This window comes from Mus caroli, unplaced genomic scaffold (genome assembly GCF_978045245.1).
Source record: "Mus caroli unplaced genomic scaffold, Mus_caroli_1 scaffold_7, whole genome shotgun sequence".
NCBI lineage: Eukaryota > Metazoa > Chordata > Mammalia > Rodentia > Muridae > Mus > Mus caroli.
The window spans coordinates 28,710,397-28,733,545 of record NW_028227262.1 but is presented as its reverse complement, the minus strand read 5'-3'; the positions used below and the strand labels follow the sequence as shown (position 1 = coordinate 28,733,545).

Genomic DNA, 23,149 nt, shown 5'->3' with positions numbered 1-23,149 from the left:
CAGCTAATTCCAGAAACCGAATTCTGCGTTTCTCTTGTAGCTAGTGTCATTGTCCTGTTATCTTGGTCTTGTCAGTATGGATCCTACAATGTGCTAAAGGACTTTCGATTTATTTATTAACTGCATCTGACTCCGTGTTCCTGGGAAGATTAGTTAAGTCAACCATCCAGGAAAACACGGAAGATCCTGGAGATAGTGGCCATATAATGAATTGGTTAAATTGCAACAATCTGAAGGCCTGACCATTAAAAACAAAAAGTTCTCAGTATATAAACTACACATTCGAGTCGTAGATCTGTTGTAAAGCAGAAAACATCATAAACTGAGATCAGTTTGTGTTTAACTTGGAGTGATGATTAAAGTGTAACTGTCACCCAGTTAGTTCCGGTTGAATTTCAGGGGAAATCCCACTGGCTGCCAGGGTCTCAGAGTTTAAAAGTGCACCAAGGAGAGGTTGGCTCCGGGCGTCACCCAGCCGGGTCACACCAGGGACCCTCGCAGGGCGCCTACGGAAACCGAAGCGGCCTCCTTGAAGTGAGAGCCGAGGAAGAGGGGGTGCTGCGGCTGCGGGAAGGCTGATCGCCGCGTGCGGTGGGATAACAGCCAGAGAGCGCTCAGGATGCCGAGTCCTCCGCCGCTTCCAGTTCGCGACTTGATTTGCGACAGCCTGCTTTGCGGCTCTTGTCGCCTTCTGACTTGACTTACGGCCCCTCCTTCTGTTATTCCTTGGGCGAGGACCCTGAGCTTGCAGAGCCTTCATCCCTTCTGCGAGGCCCTCTCCGGCTTCCCGGCAGGCACCCGGACCGAGCTCCTGCGTGCACCGCGTTCCCAAGCGCGTGAGTGAGGACGGTCCTCCCCGGGGTGGTCCCAGCGCGGTCGCGGAGCGTGGGACCCTTCTGATTCGGGCGGCTGCTGGGCACGCCCGGCACGGGGGCGTCTCCACCGGGGAGGCCCGAGCCCTGAAGCCCCCAGGGTTGCGCTGGATCTACAGGGAGGCGCCGGGTCCGGGGTTGCTGACCGCGTGCTCGGGAGGGCAGCCCGGGCGGTGGTGGCGGTTCTCTGCACCGTGCGACACGCGCGCTGACTGTTAACAGGACTGTCTAGGACCCGGTGAAGTCGGAGGGAGTGGGTGGGGCTGAGAAGAAACGGTGGACTTGAGGAGTTTGACATTCAGGGTAGCCTTTCTGGACTTTGAAAAACGAAGCGTGCATTAGTACGGTTAAATTCACTCCTCGGGGGTGTACAGTTCTCTGGTTGCTTGGGGGTTGTGTAACCCCTAGCAACATCGAATTCCATAACATTTTCATCACTCCTAAATAAATCCAGAAGCCACAGTTAGCTCTCCCTCCCACTTTTCCCGTCATCCCAGGACCCCTTCTGCTTTGTCAGTGAACCTGTTTCACTTGTATGAAATACAGTACTTTGTGTGGGTTTCGGTGGGATCTGTTCCGCAGAATAAAGTTCCGATGTTTGTATCTCGTTTGAATTATCCATCAGTTGATTAAGTTGATGGTCATCTAGGCTGATTCCCCTACGTGGCCATCTCAATATTGCTGCTTTAATAAGACCTGGACAATTAACAGCACCAGTTGACATGCCAACTTGGATGGGGGGGGGAGTCTTAAAGGGCCCCGCCCTTAGATGAAGAGCTATACGCAATTAATGACTGTCGAGAAAGGGAGAATGTAGCTTTCCCAGAGATGAACCTCCTAATAGATTACCCAGTACCAAGTGATCAGCCCTAAAATTGTACATGTACATGCTACATTAAACAGACTTAGGGGTTATATTTATTTATTCATATATGTATGTCTGTGCTGTTTGTGTAAAGCAAAACAGAAAAAGGCTATGAAGTTGAGAGAGGGATATGAAGGATTGGAGGAGAGAGAGAGGAAATGATGTGAATTATATTTTATTTTAAAAACACTGGCTGCTACTCTTCCCAAGGACCTGCGTTCAATTCCCAGCACTCACATGGTTGCTTACAACTGTCTATAACTCTAGTTATAAGGGATACCTTCTTCAGTACTTGTGGTGCACAGATAAGCATGCAGGCAAAACACCCATACTTATATAATACAAACATTATTATTATTTTTTTTGTTTGTTTGTTTTTTTTCAAGACAGGGTTTCTCTGTATAGACCTGGCTGTCCTGGAACTCACTTTGTAGACTAGGCTGGCCTTGAACTCAGAAATCCGCCTGCCTCTGCCTCCCAAGTGCTGGGATCAAAGGCGTGCGCCATCACCACCCGGCTGTTTTTTTTTTTTTTTTTTAAAGAATCAAAATTTCTAATCTTTAAAAAAAAATTGTGGGCTGGAGAAATGGCTCAGTGGTTAGGAGTAGTGGCTCTTGTTTCAGAGGACCTGAGTTCAGTTCCCAGCACCCACATGTCTATGACTTCCGTTGCAGAGGACCCAGCACCCTCACATATATGCAGACAAACACCAATCCACGTAAACAGTTTTTACAAGAATGTTAGCTGGGTGTGGTGGTACACACCCTTAATCCCAGCACTCAGGAGACTGAGGCAGGTGGATTTCCGTGAGCTCGAGACCAACCTGGTTGACAGAGTAAGTTCCAGAACAGCCAGGGCTACACAGAGAGACCTCCTTACCCCTGAAAGTCACCTCTTTGGCTGGGTTTATTCCATGGTCGTTTGTTTATTGTGTTTGTCATTGGTCTGTACAGAGCCTAATGGTTTTTGTGAATTAACTTTGCCTTCTGGTACTTGATTACAGTGACTGTCAGCTCTGAGCCTTTCCTGGTGCAGTCTCTGGGTCTCCTGTACAGAGCATGCTGACCACAATTAAGGGTGCTTTGGCAGCTTCCTTTCCTCTTTCCCTACTTTTTCATTAATTGGTGAGAGACATTGGCTCTCTCGCACTGAATCAGGCTGCCTCCAAGTGCTGGGATTAACGGTGAGCACCATCAGGCCAGGCTTGCATTCTTTTTTTTTTTTTTTTTTTTTTTGTAGCTTTGGCTGTCCCAGAACTCAGATCTGCCTGCCTCTGCCTCCCAAGTGCTGGAATTAAAGTCATGGGCTGCCTTGACCAGCTCTCCGTGACAGTTTCACCTAAAATATAGATGGATGCTTTGATGAAATTATAAGACCAAACAGACAAGATATGTTCATTATTTTCAAAATCTAAATACAGAATGGAGCCGACTTCATTTCTCATGTATGTAGACAGGGTTTGTGGTGATAGCAATTTGAATATGAAGCAGGATCGCCATCCTTGTCCCACCCCAACACTCTCCCACAGGAACAACCTCAAATGTAAGATACACCAACCAAAGTCACCTGTGAAGGGATAGGAGTTCCTGCCACCTGTCACCAGAAGGCTGTGGGCTGGCCTCTTTCTGGACAAGGCCTTCCTTTTGTGCAGTTTTGGTTTATTCTGATAGAACATTGGACAATATCTGAGCTGGACTGAGAAGGCAGGGAGTGGGTACACAGTGAGTTCTAGGGCAGCCTGGATGAGACCCCAACTCGAACAAACAAATGTCCCATATGTTAATCCCAAACATGGGAGAAGGACCATTGACTCACACCATCATGGGCAAGTTAATTAAAGCAAGCAGTTAATGAAAATAAGCCTTTTCTATTTGTGTACATGGGCTGCCTCCACTTAGGGCAGGGTTGGAGAGATCAGCATTGGATGTGAGGAAGTAAGACTTTCATAGCTCAAGGGTAGGGGGTTTCCAAATGGGGGGATTGGCAGGCAAAATAGGCAGAGTTACAGGTGTAGAACAAAGCATAACAAGTAGTTCTAAAGCCCTCCTGAAACAAAGACATGGTTGCAAGGTGGGCGTAACAAGGTAGTCCTAATAACCGGTATCCATAGCAACCCCTTTGCAACAATGGTGGGTTGCAAGATAGTTATTAACTTTTTGAAACAAAGACATGATTACCATCCCTGGAACAGGCTTACAGAACCATTTGTAGTTAAGGTTGCAGGTGGGACATAGCCCAGTCCTTGAGAAACAGGTTTAATCATGAACAGGAATGACCAGTTTGTCTTTACAATAAGATGGCTTTAAAGTCCAAGATGGAGGCAGGCTGGGTCTTCACATATCTGCCATGAATAATGGGAATTGGTAGCATAACCACTTCGGTGATTCAGTAGCAAAAAGTCTAGCATGGAATTTTTTTTAAAATAGCTTTTAATTATTTTCTGTGGGGCTCGGTTGGGTGGTATGTGGGGGTCAGAGGACAGTGTGCAGAAGCCTCTCTTTATTCCACCATGGGTCCCCAGGATTGAACTCTGACTTGGTGGCAAGTACCCTTACCTTCTGAGCCATCTTGCTGGCCCAGATCTTTTCTTTCCCTGTGATACATACCCATACTTCACCCTTTCTTTCCTGTGTCCTAGTTGATCTTTTTCTCACTCCTCTCTGTGCTGTTGTGATAGAGGTAGGTGACTGATCTGAATCATTCACTGTTAAACACGGCCTGCTGGGGAGTAAGTATGACTTTAGTCTTCCTTCCCTTAAGATTTCCCATTCCTGCCGGGCGTGGTGGCGCACGCCTTTGATCCCAGCACTCGGGAGGCAGAGGCAGGCGGATTTCTGAGTTCGAGGCCAGCCTGGTCTACATTGTGAGTTCCAGGACAGCTAGGGTTATCCAGAGAAACCCTGTCTCAAAAAGAAAAAAAAAAAAAAAAAGATTTCCCATTCCTGTCTTCAAGCTGATGTAATGGGTTCACACTTTGTGGGTTCTTTATAACACTGCTGCTGTTTGGAGAAGATGAGAAGAGTTGTATGAGAGATGAGAAGGAGAAAGGTCAAACTTCTCCAGAGACAATGTCTCATTTTCTGTGCGTCCGTCCTTTCTTCCTTCCTTCTTTCTTTCCTTCCTTCCACAAGTTTCTGGAAATGCTTTTAGGTAATGAGGAAATGGAAGAGAGTAAGATGTGCTTTGCTTGTTGCATCCCCTACCCCACCCAGGACTGAGAAATGAATGCATCCCTTTGCTTATCTCCCTAATCTCTGCCTCTGAGTGGGGCCCTTATTTACCTTTTGGTTTTTTAAAGACAGAGTCTTATGTAGCCCAGGCTAGCCTCAAACTCACTATTTAGCTGAGGAGAGCCTTGAGCTAATCCTTCTGCCTTGACTTCCCAAGAGCTGGGGCTACAGGTCTGCAGCATCATACCTCGTTTATGCAGTGCTGGAGGTCAAACTCAGGGCTTTGTGTGTGGTAGGCACTGTACATCTTCAGCTCTGTTTACCTTTTAAAAAGGATGATTTAAAGAAAATCACCCTTTTCTTACTCACAGCTAGTAAGTACTCTACTCTGGACTCTTACTTCTTTACGGGTCCAATATTCTGTGTGGTTCCAGGCACTCACTGCCTGTGAGGAGACAACCGTGTATCTTAGGAAAAGGGTGTTTGAACACCATCTCCACTTGAGGTCGCTGCTGCATGTGGTGGCAGTTGTTTGACACCTCTAGCTTGCCATACAAAATAGGTACTAATGCCAAAGACTCTCTCAGATAAAGAGATGCAGGTGTTGGTGTTTGGAAATAAGGTCAGGGTGTGCCATGTGGAAAGAGCTGAGGGACCAACAGGCGGCTTCTGTAGTGCCTGTTGCTGTCTATACCCTGGAACAGAGCTTAAAGTGCGAGTGTGCACTCAGCTCTTTAGGAAGCAGGAGTGTGGGAAAGCAGGAGAGGAGAAAGGCTATGGCTGTCAGTCAGAGGTGCTTTTCTTGCTTGGCCATCCTTTAGAGATATGGCTGGCTGTGTGACCTCCTGGGAGTGCTTCCCAGGAGGATGTGTGTAATAGGATGCTCCATCCAGTGGAAGGAAGGAAGAGTTCACTCCCTCCCACCTCCAGCTCTCTCCTTGCAGGATGACTTGCCCTGTGGTACATTAACTCCTTAACGTTCCAGCTTGTGCTTGGGAGAGCAGCAGGGATGCTCTACGTTGCCAAGGGTAGAAAGTGACTGCAGTGTGTCGCATCCGTCAGGAGGTTCTGCAGCCTGTGCCCATGTGCTGTGCTAAGACCCATGTCTATTGGGTTAGCCACGGATGCTGGGATGGAGAAAATGGTGTGACCAGGATCTTGTGGGGTGCTGCCTGGTGTATGTGGATTCTCCCTTTAACAAAAGTGTACATGTTGGAAGGGAAGATGTCAGACTTCCTCCGTGTACACATGTGTACACATAGAAAAGAGGAAGGATGGGGCTATTTCTTGGTGGTGGGATCCATTCAGTTTTTACTTTCTATTTATTTGTACTTTTTCTTTCTTTATTTTCTTTTTTTAAAAAATATTTATTTTTTCTTTTTATTTCATGGGTATGAGTGTTTGTCTGTGCACCATATGTGTGTAGCCATGGAGCCTCAAAGATGATGTTGGCTCCTCTGAAACTAGAGTTATGGGTGGTTGTGAGCCACTGTTTTTGCTGGGAATCAAACTGGGGTTCTCTTGGAAAAGCAGCCAGTGCCCTTAACCACAGCTTCTTTTTCCTTTCCTTTTCTTTTCTTTTCTTTTCTTTTCTTTTCTTTTCTTTTCTTTTCCTTTTCTTTTCTTTTCTTTTCTTTCTTTCTTTTTTTTTTTGTCCTCTCTAATTTTACTTTTTTTTTTTTTTTTTAGTCCACTGTCTGGTTTTATAGGAATGAAACTATTTCTATGGCTAAATATCCTAACCAACCAACAAACAAAAACCAAACACAACAAAAAAACCAAACAGCTTTTGGGAGAAATGGTTTATTCTAGGTCGCCTTCTAGGTCACAGTTCATCATTGCCAGGAAGCCAGGGTGTCAGGAACTTAAAGCAGCCTGTCAAGTTCTTGACATCCACAGTCAAGACCTGAGAGAGATGAACGATACGTGCTTAAAGCTCAGTTAGCTTTGTGTACTCTGGATAAAATCCAGGCCCACACTAAGGACTGTAGTCTGTGTTCAGGCTGGGTTTCTCCATATCAGCCTACATAGTCAAGACAGTCCTCAGACATGCTCCCAATTAACGTAACCGGGACAGTCTTTCCTTAAGACCCTCTTCCCAGGTGATTCTAGATTATATCAAGTTGACAACTAACCTGGTTATCAGTCACCTAGCTAACTAGCTCACCTGGTGTAGTGGACTTTCAGAGATTAGAACATGAGTTATAGCAGGGGTGGTCATAGTGTGGCCTGTGGGCAGATCTGTTAGTTCCATATACAAAGTTCAGTTGAAGTGTCCACTTATGAATTTTCTGTGGCTGCTATTACACTAACATTTCACAGTTGAGTAGGTATGACAGAGACTATATTGCTCCAAAACACAGTATATACTGCCTAGCCTTTGCTGACTCCGCTAAATTGTTTATTTCTATTGGTTAAAAAATAATATACAGGGCTGCTCAGCAGTTAGGAGCACCAATTGCTCTTCCAGAGGTCCTGAGTTCAATTCCCAGCAACCACATGGTGGTCACAACCATCTGTAATGGGATCTGATGCCCTCTTCTGGTGCGTCTGAAGACAGCTACAGTGTACACACACACACACACACACACACACACACTTGAGCACTGGAGTAGTTCTAGAAGTTTATTTACTTTGGAGTGTGTATGTGGGAAGTGGAGATTTGAGATAGGGTCTCATATATCTCAGGCTAGGCTCAAAACTCACTGTGTCACCAAGGAGTTGAGAACATGCTTCTGCCTCCTGCCCCAGTGCTGCAGTGTCTCATGGAGTCCTGTGCTGTGATAGAGACTAAGTTGTGTGTGGTCTTGGTGGTTCTATCGCTAACCGACTGTGGGGTTTCAAGCACAATGAGCCTGTAGTGGAGTTGTGAGGCAGGCATCTGGAAACAGAGACTTTTCAATTTGTTCTGAGGCAGTTTTGCTTCAGCAGCCTGAGGAGGATTCTAAGAATCTGTAATTTTTACAAGTTTCCCAGCTTCTGCTGGTCCGGAGTCCAGTCTGGTGATGCTGTTTCTCTGTCAGTCTACAGCCTTGCCCTTTCCTTTCCTCTTGCTCTTCCTCCTTTTTTCTTCTGATGAGGTCTTGATGCACTGCCCAGGCTCTTAGTAGCTGGCTCTCCATTGTGGACCATCAGACCTGGCTTGTTTCCTCTCGGGTGTTCTCTCTCTAACTAGAGTGAGTCTTGGAAAACAGTTGAGTTATTGTGGCTGTGTTTCCGTTTTAACCCCCTAGAGACCAGAGTTACAGTGTCCTTATGCTACATAGTTGTGATTTAGTTTTTAATATGAAAACATAGGTTCTCAGGTTGGGCTTGGTAGCATACACCTTTAATTCCAGCTCTTGGGAAGGAGAGGCTGCAGGATGGCTACACGTTCAAGGCTGCCCTGATATACATAGTGAGTTTCAGGCTAGCCGGAGCTACAGAGTAAAGACTTCTCTCAAAATAGCCTCTTTATGCTTTCTAGCTTTATAAGATTATAGTATGACAACTGTGTTGTTCATCCTGGACTGCAGTGGGCTTCTGATTCAGCCTTGTAAGCAGTTGAGCCTGTAGGATTTGCCCCAGACCCAGCTACAATGTGTGTGTGTGTATGTATGTGTATATATATATATATGTGTGTGTGTGTGTGTGTGTATGTATATATGTGTTGCATATATATATGAATACACACACACACACACACACACACACACACACACACATATATATATATATATATATATATATATATATATATAAATAAAACATACATTGTGAAATGATTGCCAGAGACAGACTGTTCAACATCTCTTACTGTTCTTACTCTTAGGTAGCAGTAAAGTGTTTCCTTGGAGCAAGAATTTTATTTGATTTTGTTTTTTGAGACAGAGATTGTCCGCCTCTGCCTTCTGAGTGCTAGGAGTTAGGTGTGTGCCGTCATCTCTGCCTCTACAGCAAGAGTTTTGTAATACTGATACAACTCGTAGTGTAAATAGTCACCTTTCCTAGCCCATAATAGTAAATATGTTAACTGAAAGTGGGAACAACTCTAGGTTTGTTTGTGTCTTTGTAGATCCTAGTTGACCCTTGAGAGACTTTGTCCCTTAAGTAAATGCTTTATCTGATTTGGGGTAGAGGCCCTCCCTTGCTTTTTCCTATAGCAGTCTTTGGATTTTGTTTTAATGTTTTATTTAAACAGGGTCAACATGGCTGGGCCTGAAGAAGCAGTCTACCGAGGGTGTGACAACCATCCTCCCTTTGTTGGTGGGAAGTCTGTGCTCCTCTTTGGACAGGTAACTGGTTGCTGTACCCCTGCAGAAGGAGCATGAGTGAGGAAGGTTGGGCTGAAATGCTCCCGTCGTCATGTGTGGACACTGGTCACTGGTCCCCTTTCCCTTTGGATGCAGCACTTCAGGGTCTTGGCTGTTTTGCTCTGCGTTACTGAAGCTTGAGCTCAGTCTCTGCTACCAAGCTGCTGTAGCCCCAGGATGGTGTAGGAGTTTGTCCTTTTGCTTGACAGGCTTTATTAACTACGTGGATTTGTGAACTTCGCAGCAAAAGACTAGTTAGTAGTAGGGCCAGGGAGGCAGCGAGTGAGCGTAGCAGAGAAGGCACCTCCTGTCTGCCTGATGACTGAGGTTGCTCCCTGAGACCCACATGGTGGGAAGAGAAAACTGACTCCTGTAAGCCGTCCTCTGAGCCCAGTACACACTGTGACACTGTGCCTACACATGCATATGCAAATAAACACATTTTAGAAATATAAGAAAATTGAAAAAACTAACAGTACAAGTGATTATATTTAGGTGTATATTTTTTGTGCTCACCCTATTTGAATGTGTGAGGAAGGTGTCAAATTGCCTGGAGCTGAAATTGTAGCTGGCTCTGATTCACCTGCTGTGGGTGCTGGGAACTGAACTCTGGTCTTGCTAGAAGAGCTGCAAGTCTTAACCATTGAGTCTCTCTCCAGCCCAGGTTGTTAGCACTTTAATGCAATACCTTTATATTAATTTTTTTTGTTTGTTTTTGCTTTTTTGAGACAGGGTTTCTCTGCATAGCCCTGGCTGTCCTGGAACTCACTATGTAGACCAGGCTGGCCTCAAACTCATTGCATTCTACGTGCTAGAGTTAAAAGTATTTGCCTTTATGTCCAGCTTAAATTTTTTTATTCTTACAATAATACAATTTGATCATGTTTAACTCCTTCCAAATATTTCCACCTCCCTACCTACCCAGCTGTAAGCTCTTTCTCTAAAATCAAAAAATAAATCCCTCCAAATGGGGAAAAAAAATAAAACAGCAATGAAAACAAAACCAATAAGATGAAAAAGACATACCAAACATAAAACAAAAAGGCCACAAAACCCAAAAACAAACAAGCCCCAAAGCCCATGGAGTTGTTTTACATTGGTCAGTTACTCCTCAACATGCCCCATCCCCATCCCCACGTGTGGCTGACGAGGCACAGATGGATCAGGTCTCGGCAGATGCAGGCGCTCCTGATCTCCCTCTTCCCAACAGCTGTCAGTTGCAAATAGCCCCTTGCTTAGTGGCTTCTTGTCTAGGGTGGGACTGGGCATTCACTTCCCCTTTTCAGTGCTGAGATTTTGTCTGGTTTGAACCTGTGCATGTCTCTGTGTGTGCAGCTACAGTCTCTGAGTTTGTATATGTCAGTCCTCTTGTGTCTGGAAGGCTCTGTTTGCTTAGAGTCATCTCTGGCTCTTAGCATCTTTCTGCCTCTTCTTCTGCATAGATCCCTGAACCTCGAGGGGAGATGTTTAATGGAGGCATTCCATTTAGGGCAGAGTGTGCCAAGGTCCCTTCCTCTCCTCATATTGTCCAGTTGTGTATCTGTGAGGAGGGTTGAATGATGATCTGTGGATGTAGTAATGTATCAGTAAGAGTCATTTTATTGCGATGTTTCTATGCAGAATAATAGAGGTAGGTTTCCCTTACTACTGTGGTCTATCTAGTCTCCAGTTCACAGGCATTTAAAGCAATTTTTAATGGGTACATAAAGTTAGGCTTTGTATAGAGTACCATGCATTGCTTTGATTCATGTATACATGAATGCCTAATCACCACCCTCCTCGGGCTTTGAATGTATACTAAGCCTCATGCCTGCTACGGTGGATGCTTTCCTGCTACTGACCTACTCAGCTCTACTCAGTATTTACCAGTGGGAAGAGATGCTGTATCTGGAAGCTCAGAGAGGGCTTCACTGTGCGAAAATGGCATACATACCAATTTGAGTTCCTTCTGCATTATAGAGCCAATACACAGCGGATGAATACCAGGCCATCCAGAAAGCTCTGAGACAGAGGCTGGGTCCAGAGTACATTAGCAGCCGCGTGGCCGGAGGAGGTCAGAAGGTAAGCTCCGGAGTCGTGGCCATGTACCTAGTTGTTGACAAAAGATCCTGCCTTCTGCTTTTACTAGATTTCATAGACTTAGAGGCCCTTGGTCCCTGTTACGAGATGCTTTCTAGTGCCTCTAACATGGATGGGTCCAGCCCCCGTGTCATCTGCAGTAGCCCAAACAAGTACTCTCTTAAGATTCCGTGTTGAAGCCGGGCGTGGTGGCGCATGCCTTTAATCCCAGCACTCGGGAGGCAGAGGCAGGCGGATTTCTGAGTTCGAGGCCAGCCTGGTCTACAAAGTGAGTTCCAGGACAGCCAGGGCTATACAGAGAAACCCTGTCTCGAAAAAACCAAAAAAAAAAAAAAAAAAAAGATTCCGTGTTGAGATTTTTACATCATCTTTAGATTCCATGTGGAGATTTTTGCATCATCTTTCAAACTGTTCCCTTTGCCACTTGCTTCCAATTGTATTTATTTGTTTTAGGTTTTTTTAGACAGGGTCTTTCTATGTAGGGCTGGCTGCCTTTGAACTAACTCTGTAGCCCAGGCTGCCTTCACACACAAAGATCCACCTGCCTCAGCCTCCTGAGTGCTGGGATTAAAGGTGTGCACCGTCATGCTAGGTCTTGCTTTCAGTTTTAACAGCCTTGCTTTAGTACTAGGATGGAGTACACAGCACGTTCAGTACACCTAGCTACCCATGCTAAAGTTCTGTGTATGGTTTTGGTCCTCCATAAAACATATCATATGTCAGCTTGACTTTTTCCCCCTGAGTCTGATCCGTTCCCAGAGATAGACTGGTAGTTCTGGTTTGATTTTTCCAGAACTCTCTGAAATACTTGCTGCAAAGTTTCCTGTGGAATGGAAAATTTGCCAAAAACCAAACCAAACCAAAACAACAAACAAACAAAACCAAACAAGCCCAAAATATCCACATGAGGAATAAATGACTTTCATTCACATTTAAAAATGCCAAAGACATTTTAATAGCTTTTTCTTAAAAAATTTATTTTCTAGGTGTGTTATATTGAAGGTCATCGGGTAATTAATCTGGCCAATGAGATGTTTGGTTACAATGGCTGGGCACACTCCATCACCCAGCAAAATGTGGGTATGTTTCTGTGTGTGCTGCCTGCCTCACACTCCTTACTGCATAACTCCTCCACTTGTGCTCAAGAGGGTCCAGTGAGTTAGGACACAGGGCAGGTGGGTTTGATTGACAGCTGAGGAACATGGATGGGGTGCAGGGGTCAGTATCTCTCCGACTACTGTCTTTTCCCATTCCTAGATTTTGTTGACCTCAACAATGGCAAGTTCTACGTGGGAGTCTGTGCATTTGTAAAGGTGCAGTTAAAGGTGAGGGGCTGGGGTGCCACAACTGCCTGGGAAGACCAAGTAGGCAGTGGGAGGGAGTCTAGAGCGGAGACCAGGGCTCTGACTCAGCCAGGGTGCTTAGAAGGGCAGTACTCAAACATCCTTGCTCATGTGCCCCTCAAAACAATGTAGAAAGGATGGATCTTATTTTAGGTTGATGTGTGTGTGTCTATAACTTGACAATTGAAAATCTATAGATTCTGTAACAACAGAACCTAAGTGTCATAGGGGATTAGATGCTGTCATTTATTTGAAGCAATGCTGTGTCCCATACCCTTAGCTCAGTTGTGAACCACTGGTTTAGACCTGTGGGTGGCGACCTCTTTGGAGGTTGAACAACCCTTTCATGGGGGTTGCCTAAGACTATCTGTTTTTCAGATATTTACATTATAGTTCATAACATTAGTGAAATTATGGCTATGAAGTAGCAAGAAAAACTTTGTTTGGCGTGCGCGCACGTGTGTGTGTGTGTGTGTATGTCATACAACATGAGGAACTGTGTTAAAGTGTCGTAGCATAGAAGGGTGAGAAGCACGCAGTTAGACAGTCTGACTGTCTAGGCCTCTGGGTGTCTGCAGCTCAGTCTTCCTCCTTCTGCCTCTTACATCTGAGATGACAGGCTCGAGTGTGCTACTCAAGGCCCACTAGCTTTTTGTATTTAATCATATAGAGAGCTGTAGAAAAGGTCTCAGTATATAGCCTACGTCATGCTTAAACTGGCAGTCTTCTTGCCTCTAACCTTGAGTCCCAGGATTACAGGGCTTGCTCTGCCATGTCTGGCTAAGCTGCACTTTTATCACGGAAGGGTCACGTTGTTTCTGTGGCTTGTCTTAGGTCATATTTCCTGTTGCTGTTGTCCTACTATATTTATGCTTGAAAATTCCATTTATAGCCCCATAGCACTTCCACACCTGTGTGTGTGCACATGTATGAGTGTGTGTAAAAACAAACTCTTTTAGTTTAATTTCTATTGACCTTAAAGCTTTAGATATTAACGATTTGGCATTGAGCACAGGCGTCTTTCCAGGCAGCTCCAAGACAGCACTTCTCAAAATTGATATCTTAAAGTGTGTGCTGTGTGCTCTTCAGCAGTGTCCTGCTTCTACGGTGCAGGGTGGCTTGTTTGTTTATTTTCTTTCTTTCTTTTGAGTGCTGTTGGTCAGAGAAGAGGCTGGGCAGCCAAGGGCAGAGCTACAGCTTTCTACTCCTTTTCTACCTCAGGATGGTTCCTATCATGAGGACGTGGGCTATGGCGTTAGTGAGGGCCTCCGGTCGAAGGCCTTGTCACTGGAGAAGGCCAGGAAGGAGGCTGTGACTGATGGGCTGAAGCGAGCACTCAGGTAAGGAGGGAGCACCATCTCATTTCAGCTCTCATTTCCAAGGAAGTGGCACATTCACATGGGTCAGAAATCTAAATAGCATGGAAAGATGACTCAGGTCATCCTGATTCATGTTTCCCTGCTCTCTGAGGGACTTTCCAGCGAATAAATGGCTGAATTCAGACCATGCTATTATCAGTTTTGGGTTCTCCCTTCCTGGAACAGTTGGCTGAATATAGCGACTCAGAGATTTAGATTGGCTCAGCTTTGAGAGGATTGACTAGCATGCATCGTGGTGGAGAGGCAAAAATAAGAACAAACAGAAGAGACCAGTGGTCCATAGTCGCAGAGGACAGATGTCCATAACCTAACCCTTCCACTAACCTGGAGCCCCTGAAGACGCCATCAGTTCCATACTGCTCACTAGAGATGACGCCCTTAGCAGGAGATTTTGTGAGATTGTGCCATGTCACTGCTCTGTCCTCAGAGCTAGTAGAGTGCAGGGACATTCCATCACCACTGAATGAAGGTTAGGGTCTGTTTCCTCTCTTGTGTTTGCAGCCCTGTGGTGTTGTGACAGCCAGTCTGATGTTGTAACTGAACTTTCGCTTCTTTGTCACCATAGGAGTTTTGGGAATGCACTTGGAAACTGTATTCTGGACAAAGACTATCTGAGGTCACTAAATAAGCTTCCACGACAGGTATGTTGCAATGAGGAGCTGGCTGTCACAGCGTGAGATTCTCCAGTGTATCCTTGCTGTACTAGCTAAAAGGAGAAGTGAGGACTCAGTGTTTGGCAGCATCTGTACTGATGGTTTCAGACTTAGGTTAATGCTAGTAGATGTGTCCTGGCCAGGTTTTCCATTGCATCTCATGGACAGAGAGCTGTGGCTTGGTCTCAGAACCAGTGCAGAGCCTCTGCCATTGCTGTTCGCCATACGTGTTCAGACCAGCCATCTTTCTTCCCTTAGCTCTGGCGGCTTGGAGGTGCATACCTCCATTCTGACACTGCCTACCTACTTATGGGATCCTAGAGCTAGCCTCTGGAGTGTGTGTGGAGTAGGTGCTGCTAGAGTCACAGTTAATTGACAAGGGAGAGCTGGTATCTACCTGATAGAATGAATCATTGCCTTTTCTGTCTCCTTGGGCTTTTCACACCTACCCCATTCTCCTATTATGGAGTCCAGTTGGCCTCTGCTCCTCTTTTCCTCTCGTGTGTGTGCATGACAGTCTCCTGGGGACGACACTGTGCTTGTCTGTCCACCTGTTGGCTGCTGTTGTCACTGCTGTTGCTGATGTATAAATTTCCTTAGAAGCTCAGCCTTCAGTGTCATGAAAGATACACGAGTGTGAGTGCTGGATCATGTGCCTCCTGTGTTGTTTCTTTTGAGAAATCTGCACACTGATACTCACAGTAGTTCCCACTGTATGATCTGTTCTCCTTACGGCTTTGGGTTGTGTTTCAAAAGCTTGCTGGCTGTTTTGGAATCTTTCCTTTCCTTTCCTTTCCTTTCCTTTCCTTTCCTTTCCTTTCCTTTCCTTTCCTTTCCTTTCCTTTCCTTTCCTTTCCTTTCCTTTCCTTCTTTTTTAGAAAGATTGAATTCCTGTGCCATTTTTAATAGGCTATCTGGTATTTTTGCTGTTAAATTACAGTAGTACTTTAAATATCCTGGACATTAAAATCCTTTATCTGTTAATAAGACAAATATTTTCCTCCATTCCATGGATGTCTTAAGGTTATTTTTATTTCATTATATTTAATTTTTTTTTTTTTCCAAGACAGAGTTTCTCTGGCTGTCCTGGAGCTTACTCTGTAGACCAGGCTGGCTTTGGGGTTGCAGATCCATTTGCCTGCTTTTACTTTTAGACTAAAGACCTGGGCCATAGTGCCTGGCTCATTTGGTATCTTAGCAAGAGATCATCATCATACCCAGTGCTGGGGGACATTTCTTCTGGGTTGTTGTTGTTGTTTGTTGTTTTCATGAGAGTCTGTGGAGTCCTACACTGAGGACTTTGACCTATGTTGAGCTGGTTCTTGGGAGTAGTATAAGACATGAACCATACATATCTCATCCTTTGTTCTGGGAAGACCCATCTTTCTCCGCATCATTGGTTGACACCGCCCACCCCGTGTGAGTGTGTATTCATGTTTGTGTGTGCATGTGGTGGCGAGAGGTTGATGGTGGCTGTCTTTCTTAGTTGTTCCACGTTATATTTTGAGACAGGGTCTCTCACTGAGCCTGGTGCTCCTCAGTTAGTCTACCCTGGTTGGTCATTGAGCCCAAGGGCTCCCTCAGAGTTGGGATTATAGGCATGTGCCATCCACTTAGGATCAGACTCTGCTGTTTGTAGGTGTCATATATTTGATGTGGTTTTTGTGACTCATCCATCAAAACTGCTTAATTTTAACTTTTGTTTTTTTTAACTGTGTGTATGTCTGTTTATGTATGTGGGTGTGTGTGGACATAAATGAGGTGTCCATGGAGCACAGAGGAGTCAGAGCTCTTTAGAGCTACAGTTACAGGTCTCTGCAAGAGCAACATATGCTGAGCCATCTAACTCCCAATCCATGCTTTTTTAACCAAGATTTGATCCATTTACGTTTAAAATAGTTATGGATAAGATGATTACTACTTTCGTTTTGCTAATTTTCTGCACATTTAATAGGTTCTATTGTTCTAGGTTGTTTTTGTTTTGAATTTTTTGTATTTCTGATTTGATTCTTCATATTTCCAGTTTGTACATTCTATTTTCTTTCCACTGTAGTTGCATAAACCATCTTAATGTTAATAATTCTGTTTTAAAGAGGTATCAGTTTAACTCTAATTGAATTTTAAAAAAAAACCTGCTTTATATATTATACATTCATTATCGTAGGGTTGGAGGTTTTGTTGCCTCTTATGTTGTAGCTGTGGCTGGTCTGGAACTCACAGAGATCTGCCTGCCAGTGCATCCTGAATGCTGGAATTAAGGGTGTACTCCATCATACCTGACAGTTTTCTTTGTTTTTCTTTTAATTAAAAATTTTTATTGCTTTGCTCTTTAAATTCTCTGTCCCAGAGTTAGTCTCTGTGCAGGCCAGTGTTTATTGGAGAATTCTGTTTCCTTCTGTCTTTGTGCTGCTTGCTTGCTCTCTCTCTCTCTCTCTCTCTCTCTCTCATATATTGACTCTTTTCTATTTTTTTTTAAAGATTTATTTATTTATTTTATATATATGAGTACACTGTAGCTGTCTTCAGACACACCGGAAGAGGGCGTTGGGTCCCATTACAGACGGTTGGGAGCTGTGTGGCTGCTGGGAATGAACTGGAAGAGCAGTCAGTGCTCTTAATGGTTCCATTACAGACGGTTGGGAGCTGTGTGGCTGCTGGGAATGAACTGGAAGAGCAGTCAGTGCTCTTCATGGTTCCATTACAGACGGTTGGGAGCTGTGTGGCTGCTGGGAATGAACTGGAAGAGCAGTCAGTGCTCTTCATGGTTCCATTACAGACGGTTGGGAGCTGTGTGGCTGCTGGGAATGAACTGGAGAGCAGTCAGTGCTCTTCATGGTTCCATTACAGACGGTTGGGAGCTGTGTGGCTGCTGGGAAGGAACTGGAGAGCAGTCAGTGCTCTTCATGGTTCCATTACAGACGGTTGGGAGCTGTGTGGCTGCTGGGAATGAACTGGAAGAGCAGTCAGTGCTCTTAATGGTTCCATTACAGACGGTTGGGAGCTGTGTGGCTGCTGGGAATGAACTGGAAGAGCAGTCAGTGCTCTTAATGGTTCCATTACAGACGGTTGGGAGCTGTGTGGCTGCTGGGAAGGAACTGGAGAGCAGTCAGTGCTCTTCATGGTTCCATTACAGACGGTTGGGAGCTGTGTGGCTGCTGGGAATGAACTGGAAGAGCAGTCAGTGCTCTTAATGGTTCCATTACAGACGGTTGGGAGCTGTGTGGCTGCTGGGAAGGAACTGGAGAGCAGTCAGTGCTCTTCATGGTTCCATTACAGACGGTTGGGAGCTGTGTGGCTGCTGGGAAGGAACTGGAGAGCAGTCAGTGCTCTTCATGGTTCCATTACAGACGGTTGGGAGCTGTGTGGCTGCTGGGAAGGAACTGGAGAGCAGTCAGTGCTCTTCATGGTTCCATTACAGACGGTTGGGAGCTGTGTGGCTGCTGGGAAGGAACTGGAGAGCAGTCAGTGCTCTTAATGGCTGACTCATCTCTCCAGCCCTGTGTCTTTTCATTTTTAATCTGGGGGATTCCAGCTGTTTTTTCTTCTTTTTCCTCCCTCCTTCTCTCCCTTCTTCCTTCCCTTTCCTTCCCTTCTAAGACAGAGTGTCAAGGGGAAGCCCAGGTTATCCTTGAGCTTGCAGCTGCCCTCTGCTTGCTAAGGCTTCATTTTAGGTATGTGATGTCACTGGGCACAGAAGAAACTGGAAGTAGACAGCAAGGGCAGATCAGCAAGCAAGACTCAAATACTATTTTCATCAAAAGTAAAGATTCATTTTTATTAAAACTTTATTAATATAGGATGGTTTGAAATACAAATGACTTTCTTTTGTTAAAATGTCAGATATCTGCAGTTCCAGCTGCCTAGCCTAAGAGTTTGACATGAATATAGAAAACAGAGAAACCCAATTAAAAAACAAACTAGTTTGGAAATTGTGGGTCATTTCAGTCACCTTGTGAGGACAGATGGGTCAAGGATCAAGTGCTGTGTCTGAATAGCTATGCATGGTGGGGAAGGGAAGCTGGATGTGGGGTGCACTCAATGTTTCTCTCTCCTCTTACTAGCTCCCTCTTGATGTGGATTTAACTAAAACAAAGAGAGAAGATTTTGAACCATCTGTAGAACAGGCAAGATACAACAGCTGCCGACAGAATGAAGCATTGGGACCCCCCAAACCACAGGAAGCAACTTCCCCTTGCAGACCAAGCCCCCCACATGATTCGAACATTAAGCTTCAGGGGGCTAAGGACATCAGCAGCTCCTGGTACTGGGCTCAGGTTCCCCCCTTTCCTCTCTGGCCCCTTCTCGTGTGGCTTTGGTCAATATCCACTCCTGCACTTGAAACCAGCAAGTGGTTTGTGTGCTTCCTCAAGCCGGGTCCATTGTGGTTAACTTGGTTTGCAGCAGTCTGGCCGACACCTTGGAGAGTGATGCCACTCACCAGAGGAAGCTCCGGAAGCTCCGGCAGAAGCAGCTCCAGCAGCAGTTCCGGGAACAGATGGAGGCTCACCGGCAGAGCCATGCACCTGCCGAAGAGGTGGCAGCCAAGCATGAGGGTGTGTGAGAGGGAGATCCAGGGACCATTCCAGGCCATGTCTCACTAGGACGTGTAGGACCAATGACCCCATAGAATTAGGATGATAAAATTTGCCCTACACCTTCCCAGTTACAAAGACAACAGACTTTTTAGGGAGGTCAGTGGGCTGTGATTGACATAATCTTTTGCAGCACTTGGGAGGCAGAGGCAGGTGGATCTGAGTTCTAGGCCAGCCTGGACTATAGAGTGAGACCCTGTCTCAAAGAACACCCCCATCCCCTCCGTTTCTGGTATTTGCCTCTTAGATGGCTTTTGAATATAAGACCAAGTTGGAAGATAATGAGCTTCTGGCAGACTCCTCTCTCAGGAGCTTAAATTAATTTAAGCACAGGTTTTACAGACTCTCTGGTGTTACACAGACATTTGTAATGGAGTATTCCCAGACCAGAGAGCTTTAGTGAGTAAAGATTGCAGGAGACAGTTGTGTGTTGGGTCTGTTATCACTCCTTAGCACAACAGTAAAGTTATTGTAGGAAAAAGGAAGACAACAAAAACCAAAACATGTATCATCCTGGACTCATCATGAGTAATGAATTATCCTAAAAGTTTGGCTTTTAGGTCATGACAGGAGCTTGAAGGGCAGGGGTGGGGTGGGTGGGTCATCTAAGATCTACTGTCCTTGTCTCAGATCCACTGGGCTAACAGTGTTCTGTCTTTGCTATTAAAGTGGAAATAGGTTAGGGGGCCACTCCAGAGTTCTATCCCTGTACCACACAGACCTGCTGTGCTGGCACACTGCTCTTACCCAGTAGGGTCAGGTGTTGAAGGTCATCTTCGCTTTATAGGGAATCCAAGGCCTACCTGAACTACATGAGAGACCTTGTCTTCCACAGACAAAAGACCAAAGGAAGCACACTTGGTCTCTCTCAGGAGAGGTGTACTCTGTGCAGGAGGGGGATGAACTTAATCCCAGAGTTGATATGTGACCTCTGGCTTATCCTTTGTCTCTCCTGTGCAAACTGTAGCAGTGCTTCCAGCCCCTCCAAAACACAGCACCCCTATAGCTGCAGCCTCAGAACTCCTCCAGGAGAAAGTCGTCTTTCCAGGTAATACAAGTGTTAAGTTACTGTACTGTGTGCTTTTTGGAAGATACAGAATTCATATTAGTTTGGGGTGTCATGTGCAGTGTTGGGGATTGATCCCACCCTGCAACACTAGGCAAGTGCTGATGTACCAGTGAGCTGCATCTCCAGCCTGTAGATTTCATCTTAAAGGAATCATAAAAGTCCTCACTTTCATTTGATTTTTATGTATGTCCTGGCCCACATGTATAGATCAGAGGACAACTTTGTAGTCAGTTCTTTCTTACCATTTGCCTAGGTCTTGAACTTAGGTAACTGAGCCATGTGGCAAGTGATGTTACCAGGTAAGCCATCTCTCTGGCTTTCACCTGATTTTTAGTGCCATAAAGTTTATAAAAATGGAAAGAGGTCTGACCAATGGAAAGATTTAGGATATTTGTGGGAATTAAATTTTGTGATTTGTCAGAGGGAGCTCAAAGCCTGGAATTTTTTTTTTTTTTAGTCCTGAGCCAGGACCTCACTCTCTGCCCTGAAAACTGTTCATCTGCTCCCTGCTGGCTGCCACATGCACCATTATGGTTGTCAAACATGGAAGCTTTTGTGAATGACACCGTGGTTCTCTTTGTAGATAACCTTGAAGAGAACCTAGAAATGTGGGACCTTACTCCAGACTTAGAGGACATCATTAAGCCCTTGTGTAGAGCAGAACCAGCCCAAACCTCTGCCACTCGAACCTTCAACAACCAAGACAGCATCCCACATATCCATTGCCATCAGAAACCACAAGAAAAGCCTGGACCTGGGCACCTGCAGTCCTGCAGCACCAACCAGCATGTTCTAGGTAGCAGAGGTGTGTGGAAGAACAAAAGTTCGGGGTGGTTTAATTCTATAAAATGTAAAGGAAAGGTGCTAGTTCGTTTTAAGAAGTTGACTTAGGGGGCTGGAGAGATGGCTTAGCAGTTAACAGTACACACACTGCTCTTGTAGAGAACCTGGACTTCATTCCTAGTACTCGCGTATTGCTTCACATACACCACTGTCTATACCACCAGTTCCAAGGAGATTGGATACTCCTTTTCTGGACTCTGGGCATGCAAGCAGCACATAGACATACATGCAGGCTAAACACTCCCCCCCCCCCCCCCCCGCACAAAAACTAAAAAGAAAGGGTGGGGGGAGGACAAACAGGACACAGTAGCACATGCCTGCAATCCTGGCCCTCAGGATTAGTGCACCTCTCCTGAGAGAGAACCAAGCCTCCTTTGGGTACCACCTCTTCCTGGGACTTCTAGTCCCAGCAGGACTAGGCAAATTCTCTCCCATGGAGTCCTGACCAGGCAGTCCAGTTAGGGGAAGAGGATGCAATAGCAGGCAACCGTGAGACAGGCCCTGTTCTAGTTGTTAGGGGACCCACACGGAGACCAAGCTGCGCATCTGCTATAAAAATGTGGTGGTGGTGGGGGCTACTGTTTAAATACTGTTGTATTTAAACCATTATCTTCTACAGAAAACTCTGAACCTCATAGGAAGATCCAGGACCTGAAGAAAAGGAAACTAGATCCATCCTGAAAACTCAAGATGTTACTAGACTGTCACAAAAGGACTTTGGAAAACTGTAGTTTGGTCACAAAATTGTTCCACCTTGGCTCATGCTGAACTCTTCAGAGGACTATAGAGGAAGCTAACTACCCCATGATGGGAAGGAGGCCAACAGATAAAGTTTGTTCAGTATTATTCACTCCTAAGCTAATCAGGCTGCCTTTCATTTGTTGCCCACCAAGCCCCAGCATGACTGTTACCTACATTAAATTAAATTATGTGTGACCTCATCTTTCCTTTGGCTTCAGATTTTTAATGTTTTCCACTAAGTGTTGCTATCAACAAGGTCATGTTGTCGGTTCAGGATCACACATGGATCCATGGAGGAGTCTCCCTTTATCCAGAGATGTGCCAACACTTAAACGGGGTGCTTAAGGCACTGGATTAGTTGGCATTCTTTTTAGTAGGTTTTTTCTTTGGAGATGATTTTTTCATGTAGTCCTGGAACTTGCTTTTTAGACCAAGCTGCCTTGAACCTGTCCTCTCCCTCCTGAGTGCTGGGATTAAAGGTGTGTACCATCACACCTGGATCCTATTAGTTCTGCTGTTAGTGATTTTTGAGCCATCAAGTAATGTTTGAACACTAACACTGGCAGAATTGGTGTAACTTACAATTGAGATTACTGGTAGTTTAGGCTTCTTGCATGGCTGTACTTGGCAAAGGCATAGTTCATATCTAGGGTAAGATTCTTATACTACATGAACAGTGCACCATTTTAAAGAATTGTTTTCTCTGGCTTTGAGTGAAAAACCATGGGTTGTTGGGAAGCTATAATTTCTCACTTAAAGAGGGAAAACCAAAAAAAAAAAAGAAGAAGAAGAAAGAAGAAGGGTGGAATCATGATCCATATGGTTTCTGGGAATTGAACTCAGGATATTTGGAAGAACAGTCTGGAAGAGCAACTACTCAGCTGTCTCTCCAGGCCCAGGAAAGGGAAGTAACTGTTCTTTAACTACACCACACCCAAAGTTTCATGATTCTTTCCAAAGGAACAATGAACTTCTATTCTAATTCTACTTAAGCTGAATTTAGGGTTATGCTATGAGGGAATTGGTGAGTCCCTGGGACAAGGCACAGGCTTGGTGAGAAGTGCCTCTAGCCCCTGTGCCTAGTCTTGAAGCAGGGACAAGATCTGTTTGTGAGAAACTGAGACCTAAGTCAGATGCTGTTGACTGACAGCAGTTTGCAATAATTTCCCTGCCATCTTACAGCTGCTGCTTTGCCTTTTCCTGAGGACTAGGAACAGACTCCTTGGAGAAGTGCCACTTTCATCCTTAACA

The 23,149-nt window shown here is 45.2% G+C and overlaps 1 protein-coding gene across 5 annotated transcripts; it reads left to right on the top strand.

Moving 5' to 3' along the window:
* Nucleotides 1–420: 420 nt before the first annotated feature.
* Nucleotides 421–22,098, top strand: Rad52 (RAD52 DNA repair protein). Of its 5 annotated transcripts, XM_021164763.3 has the most exons (12): nucleotides 423–836; nucleotides 9,088–9,181; nucleotides 11,159–11,260; nucleotides 12,265–12,358; nucleotides 12,536–12,603; nucleotides 13,843–13,961; nucleotides 14,566–14,641; nucleotides 18,715–18,914; nucleotides 19,055–19,206; nucleotides 20,213–20,293; nucleotides 20,898–21,119; nucleotides 21,777–22,098. In XM_021164763.3, exons 2-12 carry the CDS (start codon nucleotides 9,095–9,097, stop codon nucleotides 21,836–21,838), a joined length of 1,263 nt encoding a protein of 420 aa, XP_021020422.2. In that variant the 5' UTR covers nucleotides 423–836; nucleotides 9,088–9,094; the 3' UTR covers nucleotides 21,839–22,098. The 5 variants fall into 5 exon arrangements, with proteins under 5 accessions (XP_021020421.2, XP_029334738.2, XP_029334737.2 ...); XM_021164762.3 differs by lacking the exon at nucleotides 21,777–22,098 and having other exon boundaries at nucleotides 421–836; nucleotides 20,898–21,385; XM_085840046.1 differs by lacking the exon at nucleotides 423–836 and having other exon boundaries at nucleotides 9,071–9,181; nucleotides 20,898–21,110.
* Nucleotides 22,099–23,149: the final 1,051 nt, after the last annotated feature.

Excerpts from the sequence above, each read along its gene's own strand:
- Rad52 (XM_021164762.3), top strand. The coding sequence starts at position 9,095 with ATGGCTGGGCCTGAAGAAGCAGTCTACCGAGGGTGTGACAACCATCCT. Across the intron at positions 11,261-12,264 it reads TGGCCGGAGGAGGTCAGAAG|GTGTGTTATATTGAAGGTCA; the intron begins GTAAGCTCCGGA and ends TTTATTTTCTAG. Across the intron at positions 20,294-20,897 it reads GGAGAAAGTCGTCTTTCCAG|ATAACCTTGAAGAGAACCTA; the intron begins GTAATACAAGTG and ends TTCTCTTTGTAG.